Source organism: Zymoseptoria tritici, chromosome 3 (genome assembly GCF_000219625.1).
Source record: "Zymoseptoria tritici IPO323 chromosome 3, whole genome shotgun sequence".
NCBI lineage: Eukaryota > Fungi > Ascomycota > Dothideomycetes > Mycosphaerellales > Mycosphaerellaceae > Zymoseptoria > Zymoseptoria tritici.
This window is the reverse complement of record NC_018216.1, coordinates 2630447-2650127: the sequence shown is the minus strand read 5'-3', so window position 1 is coordinate 2650127 and position 19681 is coordinate 2630447. Positions and strand designations below refer to the sequence as shown.

At 53.8% G+C, this 19681-nt stretch overlaps 6 protein-coding genes across 6 annotated transcripts; 2 read left to right on the top strand and 4 right to left on the bottom strand.

Moving 5' to 3' along the window:
* Positions 1–1087: 1087 nt before the first annotated feature.
* MYCGRDRAFT_108774 (uncharacterized protein) lies at positions 1088–2096 on the top strand (the record flags this gene model as incomplete). The annotated part of the gene is made up of 2 exons (XM_003854237.1): positions 1088–1713; positions 1811–2096. 2 exons carry the CDS (start codon positions 1088–1090, stop codon positions 2094–2096), a joined length of 912 nt encoding a protein of 303 aa, XP_003854285.1.
* Positions 2097–4733: 2637 nt separating this feature from the next.
* MYCGRDRAFT_57142 (uncharacterized protein) lies at positions 4734–5499 on the bottom strand (the record flags this gene model as incomplete). Its single annotated transcript, XM_003853947.1, has 2 exons — positions 4734–5000; positions 5053–5499. Coding segments are annotated over 2 exons (414 nt in total), but the record flags the coding sequence as incomplete, so codon positions are not given.
* A 978-nt stretch (positions 5500–6477) lies between these two features.
* On the bottom strand, positions 6478–7919 carry MYCGRDRAFT_108773 (uncharacterized protein; the record flags this gene model as incomplete). The annotated part of the gene is made up of 4 exons (XM_003853946.1): positions 6478–6736; positions 6860–6901; positions 6986–7339; positions 7831–7919. The coding sequence occupies 4 exons, from the start codon at positions 7917–7919 to the stop codon at positions 6478–6480; spliced, it is 744 nt and encodes a 247-aa protein (XP_003853994.1).
* A 356-nt stretch (positions 7920–8275) lies between these two features.
* On the bottom strand, positions 8276–9539 carry MYCGRDRAFT_70246 (uncharacterized protein; the record flags this gene model as incomplete). The annotated part of the gene is made up of 2 exons (XM_003853945.1): positions 8276–8910; positions 9195–9539. 2 exons carry the CDS (start codon positions 9199–9201, stop codon positions 8276–8278), a joined length of 642 nt encoding a protein of 213 aa, XP_003853993.1.
* Positions 9540–10174: 635 nt separating this feature from the next.
* On the bottom strand, positions 10175–12571 carry ENG1 (endo-1,3-beta-glucanase; the record flags this gene model as incomplete). The annotated part of the gene is made up of 1 exon (XM_003853944.1): positions 10175–12571. One exon carries the CDS (start codon positions 12569–12571, stop codon positions 10175–10177), a length of 2397 nt encoding a protein of 798 aa, XP_003853992.1.
* A 3624-nt stretch (positions 12572–16195) lies between these two features.
* On the top strand, positions 16196–19588 carry MYCGRDRAFT_38035 (uncharacterized protein; the record flags this gene model as incomplete). Its single annotated transcript, XM_003854238.1, has 4 exons — positions 16196–16325; positions 16542–18385; positions 18446–18535; positions 18689–19588. The coding sequence occupies 4 exons, from the start codon at positions 16196–16198 to the stop codon at positions 19586–19588; spliced, it is 2964 nt and encodes a 987-aa protein (XP_003854286.1).
* Positions 19589–19681: the final 93 nt, after the last annotated feature.

The window sequence follows — 19681 nt, the reverse complement described above, 5'->3', positions numbered from 1 at the left end:
TATCCGGAGCAGTGTTGAAGAGCGAGGGTGGGTGGCGAGGTTATAAGACAAGCTTTGGTGTGTGGATGTTCGCGGGGCAGTACCTGAGTAGCGGGGCATCTCTGTTCTGTCTCATATGCCACACTTCATTGCCTGAAGGCCGACATGCGAAAAGTTCGCTGTTTGTGATGGAATCCATGATGTTTGGTTACTGGCCACATGATACTAGCCCGGACAAGCGACCGACCAGCAGAATGGGAGGAAGCAGACAATCTTGATCGCATATCAGTCTTCCTCGCGGCCTGTCGGCATGCTTTTAAACGGCGCCACGGTGTTCGTCCGGTGGTAGGAGGTGAGATGGCTTTTGCTGTCTCCATTGTGCGTTGTGGTGCGATCCAAGTGAAGTCTGGAAGTCGAGCGTGTCAACAAGGGCAACTGCGCACGGTTCACTCGGACATTGATCGAGCCGGAATTGGAGTTGAAGGGCCTGGGAAAAAAACATCATCTCACCTCACAGACATCCTTGCCAGCTCCGACTACATCACGACCGACAATCGCAGTGACAGTCATCACCAGACCGTTCAGTAGTAGTGGGCAGGCTTCTACCATGCGACCAGCCGTTCCGTATTGATCACCGTGTCGATGTCTGCATGCTCCGGCCACTCGCGATACAGCAACGACTCTCCTTGGGACGCCTGACATGATGACATCCTTTGTTGTGTACGGTCAACCCTGTCATTGCCATGATGAGGCAATCCCAAGCTGGCGGAGCATCACAATGCTTTCGCAGTACACAACAGAATTGGCCGGATTCATCTGCTATCAAAAGAGGAAATGCAGGCCCGCTCACCGACAGCGGTATTTTCTGCAATGTCCATATGTGTGCACGCCAACATAGTACGAAACCCCGCGGGTGGCCTTACCGCCTACAACGCGATCGCGATAGCCCGGCACCATCAAATTCCGAAACCCTCGACATCGGCTCGTACCCTTGCCGATCAAGGTTGTTGACCAGCTTTAAGATACAGTCTGTTCCCACCTCACTTTTCACATTTCGACATCATATCGAGGCCTCCTACTTCCGTCTGATCATCATCTTCGAGTCAACATGCGCTCAATAGCGCAGACAGCAGCGCTGGCAGCAGCCTTGTTCCACCTCACCGCCGCAGCGCTCACCTGCAAGACCCATAGCCAGCCGAACCCAATCGCAAAGCAGTATCCAAAAGATGTCACCGGCACCATCAACGGCACCACGGCCATCGTGCCCATTCCATACGACGTAGCCCGCAGCATCATTCCCTCGGAGTACGGCATCCTCCGTGACGCCTACGAAAAGCTCATGCCAGATCTTCCCAAAGACATGTACCCGGTCCACTACTCCGGACTGCTCGACCACGGTCTCGGGCTGGGCGACTTCAAAATTCCCGACTTCCAGCGCATGGTGTTGAAGTTTCCTTTTGTCGATCGTCTCAACGACGGCTACTCTTGCTTCCAGTACTCCGCGCCACTGATCCTCAGTTTCGACAACCTGATCGCTCTCGCGGGATCGAAAGCTTACGGTCCAACCTTTGCTGGCTCCTTCGATCCGCCGTGCGATGGATACGCCGACGATGGCCAGGGCGCTACAGTTCTGAGCGCATATGTCGTACCTCCGGGTCAGCATCTTGGCTCTAAGCCGGCTTTCGAAGGCAGATTCAAAGCTGCCTGCAGTAGTGTCCCATACGACCAGAAAGTGTAAGTTTGAGAGAGTCCCAACGTCCACGACAGCAATTAGGTTCAGCCTCTTCGCCTATTATCCTTGATAGCATTGCTGATCTCTTCTCGCTTCCAGCTTCGTGAACATCACGAACCAGCCCATCTTCGGCAGCGGCAAGCCTGTGTGCGACAACTACATCACACTGTACAACACCAGCGTGACGCAAGGCGAGTTCGCTCCGGTGGCCGTAGAAGGAACGGTCAAAGTCGGTCCGCCATTCTATCCCCAGGACGCAACACTTGAGGCATTTGGCTACCGGATGGACAACGCATTCGTGGAGAGGAATGATGTTCCTTGCGAAAAGCTCAAAGGCTACGCGGGTACTGGTCCAGGCGACTCGGCGGGAGCGGAAACACAATGATCGACCGTGTGCAACGCTGGAATGTCGTCGTTCGTATGTCATGCGGTTTAGCGAAAGGCATTGTTGGACTTTAGCGTGGACAACTGTTGCAGAAGGGACCCTTCGTACCATCTACTCGAAGTCACTTTCTTGGAATGCAACCTTGAAATATCATTGTTACATCACGCCACCGCTCTAGCTCGACAGCGTCCCGCTTCGAAGGGACATGCTGCAATCAGTGCATTGGACTTCCAGCGGCTTGACTAAACGGAGCAAAATCACGTGGCATGCTACCAAGCAACGTCAACAGATCCACGAGTATCGAGTTTTCTCGTCTTTGGCCTAGCTCCGCCAATAGATTCGTTGGCGCTTACGCGCGTGTGACACTAGGTAAGGCTGCTCCGTAGGTCCACATCCGCCCAGACCAGTCGGGTTGTTTTAGACTTCACGGACTTATCGTCGGAACCAAGATGGGGAGCATGAATGACCGAGAGGGAGTAGGTGAACCTGTAATAGATTGAGGTGGGTTGGTGGTGTTGAATCTTGTTGGCGACTTTCTCGGTTGATCTGGCAAACACGGCTATCGAGACGCTAATGTGTGATGGCGTACGACTACTCGTCTATCGTTTTGTGTCTCGTGTCGTAGCATCATCGTCGAGAGAGCCAGTGGCGGTTTTCACTATGTTGGGAGCTCGTGATCTGGGCGATGTTGTGCAATGAAGACGACCGTCGACGCTCGTGCAGTGTTGTTGTTCCCTATCGTTGAGCTACGAAAAACTGATAAAATGTGTTCAAGCAATGGTAATCTATCAGAATGGTAATATGTACATGAATGATTGAGTACAGCTGCACTAGCCAAGGCACAATCGCGATGGCAAGTGTAGAGGATATGCGCCCATGAGCGCAGTGGTCTCCGATATCACTCATCTCGTGGTTTGATTGCCAATGCCGCCCACTTTGAGATCAGACCTCCGACCTCGATTCCATCGCCAGAGTCGTCGCCTTGTCCATCCACGTCTTCGAAATCCGCATGTCTTGCGACTGTGTAGCTGGTCGGCATGTCAGAGTACAGTGACTCCTCCATGTCGGTACCCCTACAATACTGGAGCGCCTCCTCGGGTAGCTCGACCCGTAATTGTAGGGAGATGGCGTACAGGGCCCGGAGCAGGACTCGCGCGTTGGGCCAGGTCGTGCCGAGTGCATGAAGAAGGCGAACCACACGCACAAGTGGCTCGAGACTGTCGCGATGGCGTCGCAGCATAAGGATCAAGGTGAAGGATAACATATGGCAAAGCCATAGTACCGATAGACTGCCGCGTGCGCCACGCTCGGTGTCTCGAGGATATTCGCGCATGTTCGCTTCCACCTCGTCGAGAACTTTCGTGCAATGCCATATACAGACTGCAGCAGGGGTATAGCCTGACTCGAGACGCACTGCAATGTCTTGTAGCGGTCGCCACAGTATCGCGCTCAGGAGATGGAATTGCGATCGGAAGACGCGATAATGTATGGCCTGGTGGGGAGAATAGTGAGGCCTGTCGGGCAGGACGCTGTGCCATCCTCGTAAAGCATCGTAGAGCCGTTGTCGAGTGGCTATATCGGCGTGACTACCCAGCACATTTGGTTCCCGAGGTTTGTAGGATGCAATGCGATAAAAGATTGACAGTAGATGACATCTTGCTTCGAGCACGTCGTCGCTCGTCCGTATCATGACGGTGTCTATCCGTTCGAAAGGAGTCGGTTCCGTGAAATAATGTGGTAGTGTGGGTATTGGGATCAGGGACGGCTGATGGTAGGCGTAGGATATGTAGCTGTTGTTATCAAGTCATCGTGTCAGCGAGGAGCCGTGTTGCCAAAGACTCGTACCCGGAAGACTGACCTCTCTGCGCAAAATAGACCCCAAGCATTGCGAGAGCACGCGCGACGGTTTAATGCCTCGTTGTATCCGCGTTCGCATGGCAGAGTCTGCGAACCCAACCTCAATTTCTTGAACATATCTACCCCTTGCAGTCGGTATACCAGTCCAGCGCGATCCATTCCTAGGAAGTTCCAATAGAGATAAAGCAAGAACAACGCCTGCACAGTTGGCAAAGAAGCCTTGCCTCGTTCCTCGTCGAGAAGGTCGCGCGCTTTGTTGAAAAATTGGACCCGCAGTTTGCCCTCTAAACATCAAAGGGTATAAGGGTCAGCGATGTTCGGACAACGCAGCGGTACAGACAGAGACCTGCAACAGGCCGAGACAGCCTCAGGTGCCGCAAGCCTTACACCCTTCAAAGACTTACCGTCGTTGAGCTTCGTGCTAGAGTCGATGCGATCAACATAGGTCGAACCGAACTATGGTTGCAAAAGGTCAGTCTACACTTTTTTGCATGCGAAAGTGGAGCTCACCGTCCCGAATGCACAAAGCACATTCACCAGCAAGGCTGAGCAATATGGCGTTGTTCCTGGATTTTGGACAGACATGTCGGTTGTCAGCGCTTCTTCGTCGATAAAAGTTGTGACAGAAGGTTCCAATGCTCTCGAGATGAGATGCGATACAATGCCGTCACCCGCGATGCTCGTCCATGGGCTTGCGCGAACTTTGATACGGCTCTCCTCCAGTGCAGAGGCATCAAGCTGGCGCATCATGGCTTTCACATTGGGCTCAGGCAAACCGGTTGGAAGGTCACCATTACGGTCTCGAACGAGTTTGAGAAACTTGAATGGATCTGCAGTCTGTCTGATCTGCGAAACAAGATCCCAAACTTCGCCTTCCGAACGAGACCGTATGTAATCGTAAAGCTCCGTCATGCGATCCAAATCATCCTGCACACTTTCGTGTTTTCTCTTCAACGCGACAGCCCTCGATGTCTCCGGCTCGACATCGTAATAGCAGCTCAGCGAGCGAGAGCTGCAACGACCGCATGCCGGTCTAGCCGCATCGCACTAGAAGTGATGGTTAATCGCAATTGCATCGGCCATCGTGCGGATAGCTTGCCTTGACTTTCTTCGAGCGACACTCGTAGCATGCCGCAACAACTTGCTCTCGTTTTGAAGATCTTGCTCTAGCACGGGAGGTCGAAGGACTGACAGCGGAAGATGAAGCCGAAGACCCAGGTGACTCAGTTCCGGGCTTTCCGTTCATAATCAGTGGTTCAGTCGTCCCATGCCAGTCGTGTGGTCATAAACTAAAGCATCGCTCGTCCGAACAGGCGGGGAGAGTCGATTCTTATAGATCGTTCCACATGGACACCAGTCGTCCGAACGGTACCTCAAAGAGCCAGGGTCTTGCGGCACCGCCGAAGACGACAGCATCAGGAAGATCTCTTGCTCATCAAGGGCAGTGATGTCGTTTCTTGGCAGGGCTAGGAAGCAGCTAGGGAACCTTTGGGGAAGTTCAGTACATGCGCGTGGCATGCTTGAGAAGTAGTGCCCGCTGTTTCATGCTGTGACGATCCCAGACGATCCCACGGTTCCAGACGCCCTGCGCTGCGCGGCTGTGTTGCCCGACCATGTCCCGGGGACATCGGACCGATATGTTGCCTGAGGCCACTTGAGATCGCTGCCGCCATGAGCTGGAACATGTGGACGTTGATGCCTTTGCTCGCTACACAGCCATCCTACCCAAAACCATCGCTGCTTGATCATCTCGCAGACTCAGTTGCCCGCTTTCCAGCGATGGCGTGTCATTGTCGCGAAGCCTTCAAGATTATCGCAGTCGACTTCCGAGGCACAGGATGTCGTCCGGATAAGGGCGCTGACGTATTCGGTCATGGAACTGATCTAGACCATTTCATGCTGAACCTAAATCCCGCAGCCGATCCACAATCCGCGTGGGACCCTGAAGATTGATGTGATGCACCGGCGGCCAGTAGTGGAGTCCGGAGGTCTTGTACCTCCTCTTGTGGTATGGTGCGACAAAGAAAAGCTAGTGTAGTGCTCTTGAAGACGAGGACGAGCTCCTCACCATGGAGAAGCTAGTGTTATATCTACACGCCGTTTCTCAAGTCGATGATGCTGCGCCGAGAGGACCATTGGCGGTCACAGCACCAAGCGTGAACGAACATCCAATAACGCCATGCATGGGTTGTGCGCTGGTGATAGCTTCGTGTGTCGCGAGATCCTGCCAATCGACATTCGCGACACGGGAGGCTAAGTGGATGTGCAGGACGACCCACGAAAACGCACACATGAGTGAAGACCTTGTACAGCAGCCATGGGCAGCAGCTTCACTTGTCCGATCTCCGTACGCGATGCACCAGTTTGCGAATCGAGAGCCCTATCAGGTGCTCTGTGAACTGCGCATGCTAGGCGACCTTTGAATGCAGCCGGTCCAGTCCATAGCGCTTGTGGTTGACTGTCGCTCTTATATTCGACTTCGTCAGCAGGCTGTTGTCCTCGATCTCCAAATATCCAAGAACCTTCAGCCAGATGCTGTGGTCTCCGGCGACTCCAGACTCGAACCAGTCTGATCATTGGCCCGTGCTGCCACCATGTAATTGACGACCTCATCGACACTTTGACCGATGCGCAGGCGAGCCAGGGCCTCAGCAGCCGCCTCATCAGATCCCTTTTGGAGAATATCGAAGATGGTGTTGACCAACTCCAGGCGTTTTTCGGCATCGGAGATCTTCGTGCGGAGGTGCTGCATCTTGGTCATGTTCTCTTCTGGAACGTCGTAGCTGCAGGGGACTTTTCGGTGGCTGCAGCGCGCGCAGATGGGATGGTGACCTGAACACTGATGTTGCCGGACGGCATCAAGTCAATAGCCATCAGAGGGATAACAACCTGCGCGCCAAACTTACTTTGACTTTGTCCCCACGACACGTCCAGCACGCGTTCTTGATCTGCGGTCTTTTCATGGACTTTCGAGGTCGCTCGGTGTCAAGTTCATCGGGATCGTTTGCACTGGCACTCGCATCCACTCCTACCTCAACATCGCCGTCTTGAACAAGGTCATCGTCTGGTTGACGTCCCGGAGCGGCTGAGGGTCCAGCTCTTGACCCCGTGCTGGAGGACATCCGCCGAGTTGTGTACGATATGTGCAGACGAGCCAGGAAGGACAGGCTGCTAGAGTCTCAATGAAGTCCACGGATTCGAGGGCATCACGACCGAGAGGTTCTTGCAATCGTTGGTGTGCTGGACGAGCTTGCTGACTTGGGATGTCGAAGGATGATCGGAACTGTCTCCAGATGTCGGGCTCGGACTCGCCAGACGGAACGGACTCCGAAGTCGATCTCAGATCTGCAGTCGTCTCGGCATTCGTCGTTTCGTCGTAGGTCGTCCTTTCGTTCTTTCGTTCTTTCGTCCTTTCGACCTACCGGGTTTTGGCAACCATTCGACTGTGCCACAATCTGAAAGTCAAGGTGCGTGAGATGGGGCTGGCCGATATACGGCTTCTGGGCGACAATGTCCACGTATCAGAACGCAGCACCGCCGCAAGATCTCCGCATCCCCAGTCGTCAGGAGCACGGCCATCGGATTCTAATAGCAGAATCGGAGGCGGCTGGTCCAGACTCCAGAGGGGCGCTGTTGTGTCGTGCACCGAGACCGGGATGCAGCTTTCACATCTCCTGTCATCGTGTGCGTGTCAAACCGCTCGCCCAACCTGCGTGGAGATGCAGTTGTAATCTTTGGGTTGACTTCGTTGTGAAATGCTGAATTCGAATCGACGGTGGTTCAGGTCGACTGGATGTTGCGAGCACCGAAGAATACTAGCTCCAGAGTCTAAAATCAGTCCCATGCCCTGCATGAGGTAAGTACATAGCCTATGTACCTCCAACTCAGCCGTACGATCGGCAAGCTAGAGGCAGTGCCCGGGCAGAGTCTAGATCTCTTGTCGACGAATTGTTTCACGAAGTTCATCTGTGCATGCCTAGGTAGGAGGTACTTTCGAAGATCATCGAAATTGCATGAATGTGGCTTCGAAACCTGACGACAACTGTCGTCGAAACTTGGATGATCGAACACAGTCTTGCTTGATGCGACCCTATGTTTTCGCTGCGCGATGCGATTGAGCGAGAGCTACGGCCCAGTACTGCAACGTAACTTCAGAAGAACTTTGTAATGTCGTCCGGATTAGTAATAGGTGTGTTCGTTGAAATCGTACCCGCAATGACTTTGACTCTACTACGCCGATATACTGCATCCTGCGCATAAACTTGATAGCAGGAGCATGGCGATCCGTGCAGACTGTCTCTAACATCTCACCGTGTACACGATCAGTGCATCTCGAAGTTGGTGACACGCTTCTTCGCCGTCTTCTCATCCTCCTCGTCCAGCACCTCCTCCAACAAGCCCGTGTCCAGATGGTACAGCACTCCGTGGACCTCCACGCCTCTCTCGCGCATAGCGTCAATGACGGTAGGCATACGCTTCAGGTTCTCCAAGCCGTGATAGACATTTCTCTGCGCCAAGAACGTGCTCCGGGCCGTCTCATCAGGCAGCGCTTCCAGCTCGTCCGAGTATCTCTCCCTCAGCGCACGGAGCGGCTGTAGCCAAATGTCCAAGATGTCCAACTTTGTGTTCGCCAGCGAGGCTTTGACTCCTCCGCATGAGGTGTGTCCGCAGACCACGATGTGCTTGACCTTCAAGTGGAAGACGGCGAATTGGACAATGGACAGCAAGCTGACGTCGGTCGGGTTGATGATGTTGGCGATGTTGCGGTGCGTGAAGACGTCACCGGGTTTACAGCCGAGAATCACTGTCTCTGGGACACGAGAGTCGGCGCATCCCAGCCAGAGAATTGGCGGTGCTTGACCTTTGGCGGCATTCGGGAGGAAGGACGGGTCGGTTTTGCTAACTTCATCGGCCCATTTCTTGTTGCACTCGAGCGCGTGCTTGTAGGCGTCGTTGGCTGCGGGAGGCAGATACGTCAGTCAAGCTCGGTCATAATGATTGTTCTTGAGAGTCGAAGAGAGGAAAAGCAGTGGGCTGGCAAGTCGTACGTCTCCATGAAGCGTAGTGTCTGTGAGCGATCGAGGGTAGGATGTTCACTCCATGTCGAGATCGTAGTCGGGTGGGCTGTAGCTGTCGCAGGATTGGCCGGACAGCCAGCCTTGCGGCCATCACGGTCGTTCAATTGCAGACGAGTGTGTAGATCGGGGCATGGCGAAGGGGGAAAAAGTCACAGCGACATACCAGACATGGTTGCTTTTTCCGCGCGATTGAGGTCGAGTATGGTTCGTGGGTTTTAGGGTTAGTCTCGGCAGGCTCTCTGCACGGATGCCAACGAGATCGGTGAGGACAGCGAGGTTCGGAAACAGTTTAAGTAGGTGGCTCCCAAGGTCGTGAGTGTGAGAAAGGACGAAGGGTGGTATCTTCTCGTCTCAAGGTGATTTTGGCGGGGTGAACACATCGTTGGGAAGCGCGGGATCGAATGCACAAGAACAGACTGATCGTCCACTTATTTGCTTCTCCGATGCCCGAGAATCGACCCTACGTCGGCCGATATACCCTGCCGCCCTGTCTTATCAGCGATGCAACGACGGCGTACATTCACACACCCTCACAGAGCATTTTGGGAAGACGGACATACGCGGCTGAGATGTTCTTCACAGCCAAAGTCCCAGGAAATGCACGAAACCGTCATCAAGCATCAACTCAAGCCACAAAGGCTCAACCCGCCGAGGCGGATTCGCTCGGTGTATACATACATCGAGGGAGACCTGAGGCTCGAACGCTCATCTCCTTCCCGAGTACCAAGACAGATGCAACACTGCAACCGGACATGTACAATTTACGCTGGACGGGAAAGGGAGGTGCAAATCATCTTCAATTCGTCATGGTATCAGATGCATCGTAGGAATACTGTATCCCAATCATGGCCGTCTCTTTCTGTATCCAAATCTCGTTCCCGAAATCCAACCAATTCATCCTGTCGATGTCGATATCGAAGCCCAAAATGTCCTTCCGAAAATGGTATCATGTCCTCCCTTCCTGTAAATCCCAAAGTATCCAAGAACGCCTCCCAGACCGCAATCGGCCTGAGACATACACCTGGTCGGGCTCCGATATGTACGACCAGGCGACCTGTATTGTTAATCCAATCAACGCCTTACCACATACTCACCCAGTGCGCCATATCCAATGCAAATCATTCCGGTCCATCCATCTCCTTCTCAGGTTCCCGATCCTCCCAGCGCAGCCGACCACGCCAGATACCAAGTTTGACTTGCTCCACCATCCAAAAAGTCCGGGTTCAAATTCGGGTCGCTGAAAAAGTTGAAGCTGGCTGAGGGATTCACGATGGCGAAGTTCGCCATCAGCAATCCTCTCCAGCCGCTTTGAATCGTGTTGATCGTGTTTGCAAAGTATGCATCCCACTCCTCCTGGACGAACTTCGCACTGCGAATGTATGCGCTGAATGGCATGAGAGGAATCATGTGGATCCCTTCAATCAACTCCGGCGCGGCGCCGAAGTAGGTCGTGTGGTCCATTTTGTTCTCGAAGAGAATGCCTGCGACTTTGTTGCCGATGTATTCCGCCGGTTGCACGGTGTTGGTCTCTTCAAAGAGGTAGTAAGCTGCAAAGCTGCGTTTCTGAATGGCGAGCATCAGATTGCCGCGGGCTTCCATGGCTTTGTCGTTGATGATTTGGCCCCACATTTTCAGCGCGTAGCTGGCCATGGTATCCTCGCTGGAACTTTCTTGGTTCTTGCCGTCGGCGGATGCGAAGAGACCGGCTGCCCAGGAGTGACCATGATACCAATCGAATGCACGAGAGAATGGGAAGTACTCATCATCTGTGACTGAGTTGGCGTAGTCACGGACGAGCATGTTGGTCCAGGCGACGTTGCTGTCGTTGAGCCACTCATTGTCGAGGTAACCGATCACAGCGGCAGTGTACACAAAGTAGCCGTAGTGGAAGTGATGATCGTTGTAGTAGGTGTTGCCAAAGTCTTCAAGAGCGTTGCCGTTCTGGTAAGCTCCCGAACTGACAACACCGCCCCAGGCACTCTCGTATACCAGTGGGAACCCCATCTGATTATTGATGTGGAACGCCATGGCATCCTGCAATACTTTCAGACCGGAGAGGGCCAGAGTGCGATTACCAGCAATGTCGTTCATCGTGTACACAATGGCAGCGAATTTGGCCAAGGCTTTGCCGTCAAAGTAGAGACTGCCAACGTTGGTCTGCTGGCCGATCCTTTGCTGCAATTCAGCGAGACCAGCTTCATAGATGGCTTGGACTGCATTCGATGATACAGTCTTCACGCTGCCCTGAGCAGGCGACCAGGGAGCGAAGGCCATATCGATGGGAAGGTCGTCTTCGGTGAGTGTCCAGCTGTCACCGCGGACCGCAGTAGCCATGCCTTTGACGGTCGTCATGAGCTGCAGACCCGTTGCTCTGCCGGCAGTCTCGTCACTGAAAGATCCGACGTGATGAGGCAATGCGAAGAGCAGGAGCGTCTGATTGCTAACACCTTCCTTCGTCCATGACATGGTGTAGCTGCCGACTGTTCCATCGACGGCACCGGAAATGGCACCTGTGATAGGGTACGCGCCGGCAGCACTGTCGTAGACAGCTTCAACGTCACTATTGGCATCACCCGGCAGTTTGGCGACCTGGATCGTGCCAGAAAAGCTTGAAGCACCTTGCACAGCTCCATCGCTGAGTGTGAATGTGTTCTGCGCATAGTCGGTTGACTGGGGTGAGACGTACATCAACCACGTGTAACCATTGCGGAGACGAATGCGGTACTTGTAGGTTGAGCCTTCGATGACTGCGCCGGCATAGGTGATGTTATCGATGCCGACGCCAGTCTGAATGAGAGGAGTGGCGGAGTTGTACTTCCCAGTAATGAAAGGAGAGCCCTGGACGAGAGGGAAAACAATCGTCGGAGTAGTCCAGCCGTGTCCGAAGAGGTTCAAGTTGATGCTGAACGCAGCCAGTGAATCGGTCGTCAACCCAGGTGTGCCGGCCTCAGTCTGGTTGAGCTCAGTCGCCGAAAGAATGAGCGATCGGACGCCAATTGGATTGGCGTAGTACGACGATTGACCAGCATCCTTGCCTGGCTGAGGAGGTCCGAACACGACTTGGTTGCGCTCCACGTGTGAGACGGCAAGACCCCAGCTTGGTGTTTCGCCAGATCCTTTAGTCCATTGGACCGAGTACGGGAATGTAAACACGGACTGGCTCTGGTCGCCCAGGAACAGATTGGAGTAGAACTTGTTCGTTTGAAGTTTCTCCTGCTGTCCCTGGATGCCTAGTCTTGGAACAGGATGATTACTTCTCTGACTGATCTGTGATGGTGGCGCACCTGTTGCGATTGCTCGGAAAATGCTGGTTTCTGAGATAGATGTCACCGGTGCGGTCGCTGTTGGAGAGGAGAACGACGTGGGATCCACCAGAGAGAGACTGGTTGTCGAGAACGAGATATCCGGAAAGGGCTCCGACGACGGTTGGCCTGACGTTTGCAACGAAGTTATCACGCTGCCGCCTGTACTTGAGAGATCCGGAACAGTGCCAGTCTGCACATCGGAAGGCGAAAGTGAAGTCAGGGAGTTGTCTGGCATATTGGTCGGCACGGGCGGCATCGTAGTAGCCGATTGTTCCGATGACGATGGTGTAGTCGTCGAGACCAATAGGTCACCAGTCGATGGTGAAGTGACGCCGGGTATCGACGGATCGACTTCGGTAATACTAGTCGGACTGGACGAGGGAGCAGCATCGCTGGGTACAGATGGCTCAAGTTGAGGCGCTCTAGTTGTTGTGCTCGCAGACGGAGTCAGGCTCGCAGGATCGTCAATGACTTCTGAAGTGGTGCTGGATGGTGGAGCAGGATACGCTGGACCGAGTGATGTCGACGTCGATGTCGTTGCGTCGCGAGGGATCACTGTGGTCGTGGTGCTGCTCGAGAGCGTGGCCGGTGAATTCGAACCTGTGGTACATGGAATGATGATTGTTGTCGTTGGGGTGGCAGGAAGAGCTGATGATTCGTACTGGGGTGGAGGTGGTCCATACTGAGGTGGTGGAGGCTGGTACTGGATTTGCCCATCATGTATTTGATAGACAACGTTGGACGGTTGTGCATCGCCTTCTTGCGCATCGCGTGCGGTAATCTCTGGTCGTGAATCTGTAAGGTCGTAAGTAATTGCGCTTGAACACAATTCAACGCATCGTCCGACTGACCTCCTTGCAAGTATGGGTACGCCGAAGATTGTGGGACCTGGGACAGAAGGCAAATCAATGAAAGCAGGTGTGTTGCTCGAAAGCAACGATGAGATCTGAACATGGCGATCGCAAAGATCTGTCAGTAAGTACAACAAAGTCGGTTGGGGAGAATGGAAGAGGATAATCGAGCTTAGCTGGTGTTTTGACTCTGCAAATGGTTCTTGCTGGGTGTTCTTGTGATCGCTCGTCCAAGCCGTCGAAAAGATCTGGCCCTTTGATGCCTGCGCCTACTGCGAACAGGCGTTCACTCAGTGACGGGATGTAATTACTCTCAAACAATGAAGGGACAAGATGGTGCAGTCATCCGCAAAGGTCGACTGCTCGTGGTACGTAAGTGAGAGACAAGGAAGCACGCGTGCTCGTTTTGGTCGATGATCCGAATGTGACCCGGTGGGAAGAGACAGCAGGTGTAACAATGGCATTCTAGTAGTCTTGTACTCGCCACGACATTCTTTGAAGTCGGTACACACGCTACATTGGACGCTCATGTGGGGTCGGTTTTCACCCAGGTAACAGAGCCGCCCAGGAATGCACGAAGCCGTTGCGTTCGTGAGGCTCGGCCGTCGTCGAGGAATCTGCAGGCTCCTGATTGGCGTAGCGCGCTCCGCGAATTTCGCATCAACCAACCTGGAAATGTCCATTTTCTGGACTATCTTTTTGCGGTCTAGTGCAGGAAGATCATGAGCGGCTTGTTGTCAACGCGGCACCTCGGACAGGACCTGCATCGAGGCTTGATCATTGTGACAAGATGCTCCGAATTCGATGTGACAGAGTCCGTCGCCGTCGCGAATGGCGTCCGGGATCTTGCCGAACTCGTCATCGAGGCGTGCGGCCGTTGGAAGCATGCTGGAACGGAACGCCGTTATATTCACCGGGCGTCGTGGTTGCTGCGCATGCATGATGCATCGCTGCGATGTACAACGTACTTCGTGATGTACTCTCGACACTGCGACAGTGGTAGTCTCGAAGCATGGACAGGATAGACAGGGAGCCGAACCCACGGCAGCGCAGCCGCTGATGAGAGGAGTACCTGAAGACGTGCGCATGCCCCGCTCGATTTCCGAACTGCAGCCAGAGTACTCACTCTTGATCGAAGGAATCTTCCGGCATACCAAGGCATGGCAACATGTCTCTGGAGTCTCGCCATCATAGGGCCTCCTTCGTCGCATGGAGTGCGAAATTTGTCGGGAAATGATGGCGGTCGCAGAAACAACACCAAGACTTCGGCCACCTCTTGGTCCTTCGGTGGCACAAATAGTGCTGCAGGTGTCCGCCGTCCGGGTGTCACAATGACTTGCATGCGTCACAAGAACAGTTCCAGAAGTCAGCCAGCCTTCATTCCTGTGCTTGGAGGCAGACATATTCCAGAGCGAGCTCCGTCGCCACAGCCACCACAGCCGCCATGTGTCTGGCAGCTTGAGACAGATGGCCCAGATATGGCAATGTGACCTGCGACATCGCGTGTGGATGTGTGGTAGGTAGTAGTAGAGTCGCAAGCAGCAGTCCGCGCGTGCCGCTCCGGGCGCAACGCGAAATGCACCGGTCGCAGCCCGCTTCAACGGCCGGGCGTGGCAGAGTGTCGAGCCTTTCGAGGGCGTGACGCGGCGATGTCTCCCTTGGCAACCAGGACAGATTTTGTGTCGTGTGCGTGTATGTCAAGAAGGTGGGAGTTTTGAGAAAAGACGTGCGGATCATGTAGATGCATCCCGAGTCAGTCCTTGGCAGTCTTCCTCTCGTACGTGTGCGGCTATAGGCATCTCCTCTTTTCTTACCTGAGGTGTACGTCTGTTTGGCACGTCCTGCTGAGTGTCATGCACTGCTATTTAGCATATCCTGCTGAGTTACATGTCCGGGTATCTAGCTCGTCCAGCTCGGTTTTCTGGCATGTCCTGCCACGGTGCATGTACGCCTATTTGGCATATCCTGCCAGCTTATCCGCACGCCTATCAGCATGGTCTCCTATCTTACCTGTACGCCTATTCAGCATGTCCTGCTCAGTTACGTACACGCCTAGTTCTATTTGGTCCGGCACGCCTATTCTTTAGCATGTCCGAGCACCCCAGGAATCACCACAACACGACTTCTCACTTCACGGCGTCACATGATTTCGCGTTGAAAATGTGATGTATCACAAAGTGCATGCAGGTGAGACGCGACGCCCTGGTGATTTTCAGGCGGCGACATGCAGGAACCAGGTTGGCGGCATGATCCGTGATGATCGTTGACCGCCATTGGAATGCATCGTTCCGGACGTTACTGACCCTCTCTCATCTCATCCTCCCTTCTTCATACCACCACCACCATTGCCGAAACTATCCATCAAGACATCATCATTGCCATCGCTTCTGCCATTACTTCCCAGCAAGGACAGGGCGGGTTCCCTCCCACGCCACTCCGCGGCGTCCCTTGCCCTCAAAATCACAAGACAAGAAGCAAACAAATCTCACTCGTATCGGAATCAGTCAGCACTCGCACAGAGCAATCCTCCTGGCTGGACCGAGAAGCAGTGAATGAAGCTTCTGATACGATCTCACTCATTCCTACACTGAAGCAATCAATCGTTGCCACGTGAGACTTCGGTGAGTTTGTCTCATGCCCATTTCCACGATCTTTCACCTTCGATCGGCACAAGACAATACACTGCCATAAAACACCCCTCTGTACCCTTCAACCCTCTGGCGATCTACAACAACCCCTTCCAAACAACATCTCGACACAGCTTACCTTCCATTTCGAACATAAATCTAACACAACACTCAGATCAACAGAACGAAGACACGCACATCAATACAACGTGCGTTCGATCAGATCATCTCTGACCGAGCTCCAATCGTTGACCGAGTTGTGATTATTGCTATCACTGAGCCATTCATTCTGAACATCCCAAGGTACGCGGAGATCGGCGTTGCGTTCCCCTGCGGAGGTGTTGACTGACAATTGGGCAGATTTCTCTTCGAGCTCTCGAAATGTCAGGAAACCCAAGAGGCCGCGGCAGTGGCCGTGGTGGAGAGTCAGGTGGTCGTGGAGGTGGCGACCGCGGCTCCAGCAGAGGAGGACGTGGCGGAGATCGAGGTGGCCGCGGAGGAGCCTCAGGGGGTCCATCAAGCGAGCAGCCAAAGCAGATGGCCATGCGCGGAGGTCCATCTCGCGGTCGTGGAGATCGTGGAGGAGATCGTGGTCGTGGGACTGGACCGCCTCGTGGACCACATGGAGGAGGCGGCGGAAGAGGCGGCGGAAGAGGCGGGATCTACGAGTAAGCGTCCATGACACCATTGCCATCTTGATTCAAGCTGACAATTTGCAGTCCCGGAGAGCCAGCACCAGCGCCAGATGCCAGAGTACATAAAGCTGAAGACGATCTGGTCAAAGAGACCAAAGGCAAGATCATCGACGGCTTTCCCGGACGTCCAGGTTATGGAACTCAGGGCAAGCAGATCGTCCTCCGCGCGAACTACTTCGTGATTGCCACTGCCTTCGAGCAAAATCTGACAGAGCAACCTCTTTACCGGTACGAGTTGAGTGTCAGCGGCGAAGTCAGCAAACCGAAGAGGCGTCAAATATTCGAGGAGGTGCTGCTGCATCCAGTTTTGAAAGACGTGGGTTGGGGAACAGACTATGCCACTATCCTTGTCACCACGAAAGAGTTGGACATAAAGAAACATATGGGCGGAAGTTCGGAAATGAAGATCACACTCTCTCGCCCAGGCGGCCAGCAGCAGCAACAGCAAGAAAATCCGCCGGATTTCGTGCAAGAGGCGAGAAGACGGAATACGTTCTTGGCCAGTCTGAACTACCAGGGTTCGTTCAACCTCCGCCAAATGATCGAATATCTTCGCAGTCCTTCCGCTGGAGCCATGTACCAAGGCAGCGCAGACCTCATTCAGATGCTGAACATCATCGTCGCTAAACCGCCGAACAGCTCGCCGACTGTCCGCAATATCGGCCAAAACAAGTTCTATCCATTCCACGGTCATCCTGGCATGGAGAGCGCCAATCTCGGTGCAGGCTTGGAAGCCCTTCGAGGCTACTACTCCTCCGTTCGGCCCACTGTTGGCCGCATGTTGTTGAACTTGAATGCTACCAGTGGAGCCTTCTTCAAGCCGATGCGTCTCTTTGACCTTATTGCAGAATTTGGAGGCGGCAAACCACTTGATCAGATCGAGGCATTCATCCGCATGCTCAAAGTCGAGGCCAAGTACGTCAAAGATGGTCAGACCAAGCCATTCATGGTGAAGACCAAGAGCATCGTTGGATTTGCGAGGTCGATCGGGAAAGTCAAGGTCAAGCGATTCGGCAACGCCCGCGAGGTCAAGTTCAGCTTCGAGGACCGAAGCAAGCCTGGCTCGTCCGCGCAGGAGATCTCTGTCTTTGATTACTTCAAGCGTCATCACGGAATCACTCTCCAGTCGCCAGACCGCCCGGTCCTCAACGTCGGTACCCCCGGAGACCCGCAATATCTACCAGCCGAGCTCTGCACGGTGCTTCCTGGCCAAGCATATCGCCGCCTCCTTTCAGGAGATCAGACCACTGAGATGCTCGGGTTCGCCGCACGTTTCCCGAACTTGAACGCCATGTCTATCGCTGGAACTCCGCAGACCCCAGGCACAGCCTTGCGTCTGCTACGTCTCGCAGACCCTGCCGGCAGTGGAGATCCTCAGACTGGATCAGTCAAGCCGTTCGGGATTTCGGTGAGCACGAAGATGATCACTGTTCCTGGCCGGATCCTCGCTGCTCCTCAAATCAAGTACGGAAACAAATCTCTGAACCCGAGATCTGGATCCTGGAACTCCGCGAATCAGCGCTTCGTCAAGCCAGGAAAATTTGATGGCTGGCAGGTGGTTATCTTGAACGTCCGTGGCAATCGTGGCAATGCATTGGTGCCAGAACCGACACAATACCAGCCAGACATCTCTCGGCCGGCAAAGCTCATCGATGACTTCGCCAAGTTCCTCAAGGATTACGGCATCCAGATGGGCACACGTCATTCGACTCAGGAGCATCTCTTGGAGCCTCTGACAATGCAGAATCGTGAGCAGAACGATAAGCAGCTCAAGCAGATCTTTGCCAATGCCGATGCCAAGAGAGCGGCTATGATGCTGGTCATCCTCCCTGCCAACGACAAATGGCTATATGCCAGACTCAAATTCCACGGTGATGTATGGTTCTCATCGACCGTATATTTAAGACCTCACTGACCCTTCTTCTTTTCTTTTCAGATCACGTACGGCATTGGCACGGTCTGCGCTGTTGGAAGCAAGATGCAGAAGCCCAACGGGCAAGGCATGTATTTCGGTGAGTTCGATCAAGTCAAACAAATTTTCTGAAACCCTGCTGACACTCCCGCTCAAGGCAATGTAAGTCAACTTCAAGGCGGAGCTCCCTAGTCACGGCACCAGCACACTCCGCCAGCGCTCCTTCATAGCCTTCACTTCCTTTGACCCTGCTAATCTCTCATCCAGCTTGCCTTGAAATTTAACACGAAGGGAGGTGGCGTCTCTCACAGCGTCAACAATGTCATTGCGCCCGTCGACAAGAACACCATGATCGTCGGCATCGATGTCACTCACCCATCGCCCGGAAGCTCAGAAGGCGCTCCGAGTATTGCCTGCATGGTGGCAAGTACCGATTCCCAGATGTTCGCGTGGCCCGGAAGCATCAAAACTCAGAAGGGTCGCCAGGAAATGGTCGACGGCATTGAGCAGATGATGAATGAGCGTCTGGATCTCTGGCAGAAGCACAACGGCAGCAAGCTTCCGACGAAGATTATCATCTACCGTGATGGCGTCTCCGAGGGACAGTACATGACTGTTCTGAAAGAAGAGCTACCAGGCATCGAGAAGGCTTTCACGACCCGCTACGGCGCCAAAGCAAAGCATCCTAAGCTGGCGATCATCATTGTCGGGAAGCGACACCACACACGATTCTACCCCACCCGCGAACAAGACGCCGACTACGATCCTCAGAGACAAAAGGGGAACTGGAACCCTCTGCCTGGAACCGTTGTCGACCGCGGAGTTACTAGCAAGATTCTGCGCGAATTTTACCTCCAGGCACACCAAGGTCTCCAAGGAACCGCCCGTCCCGCTCATTACGTTGTCATCAAAGACGAGATCTCCTTCGAAGCCGATCAGCTCGAGCAGTTCACCCACCATCTCTGCTATCTCTTCAACCGCGCGACCAAGGCCGTCTCAATCTGTCCTCCAGCATACTACGCCGACTTGCTGTGTGAGCGCGGAAGGAGTTATCTCTTCACGGCGCTGGCGGAGAATAACACCAGCGAATCTAAGGCGTTCGATTCCAGCACGAGCTGGAGCGGTGAAATCCATCCCAAGATCAAGAACACGACTTGGTATGTTTAGGTGGAAGTTGAGGTTGGGTAACGATCGGCCATGGTAGAGAACCACGCTCATTTGAATATTGTTTGGATATTGTTTTTGTCGGTTTATTGGAAC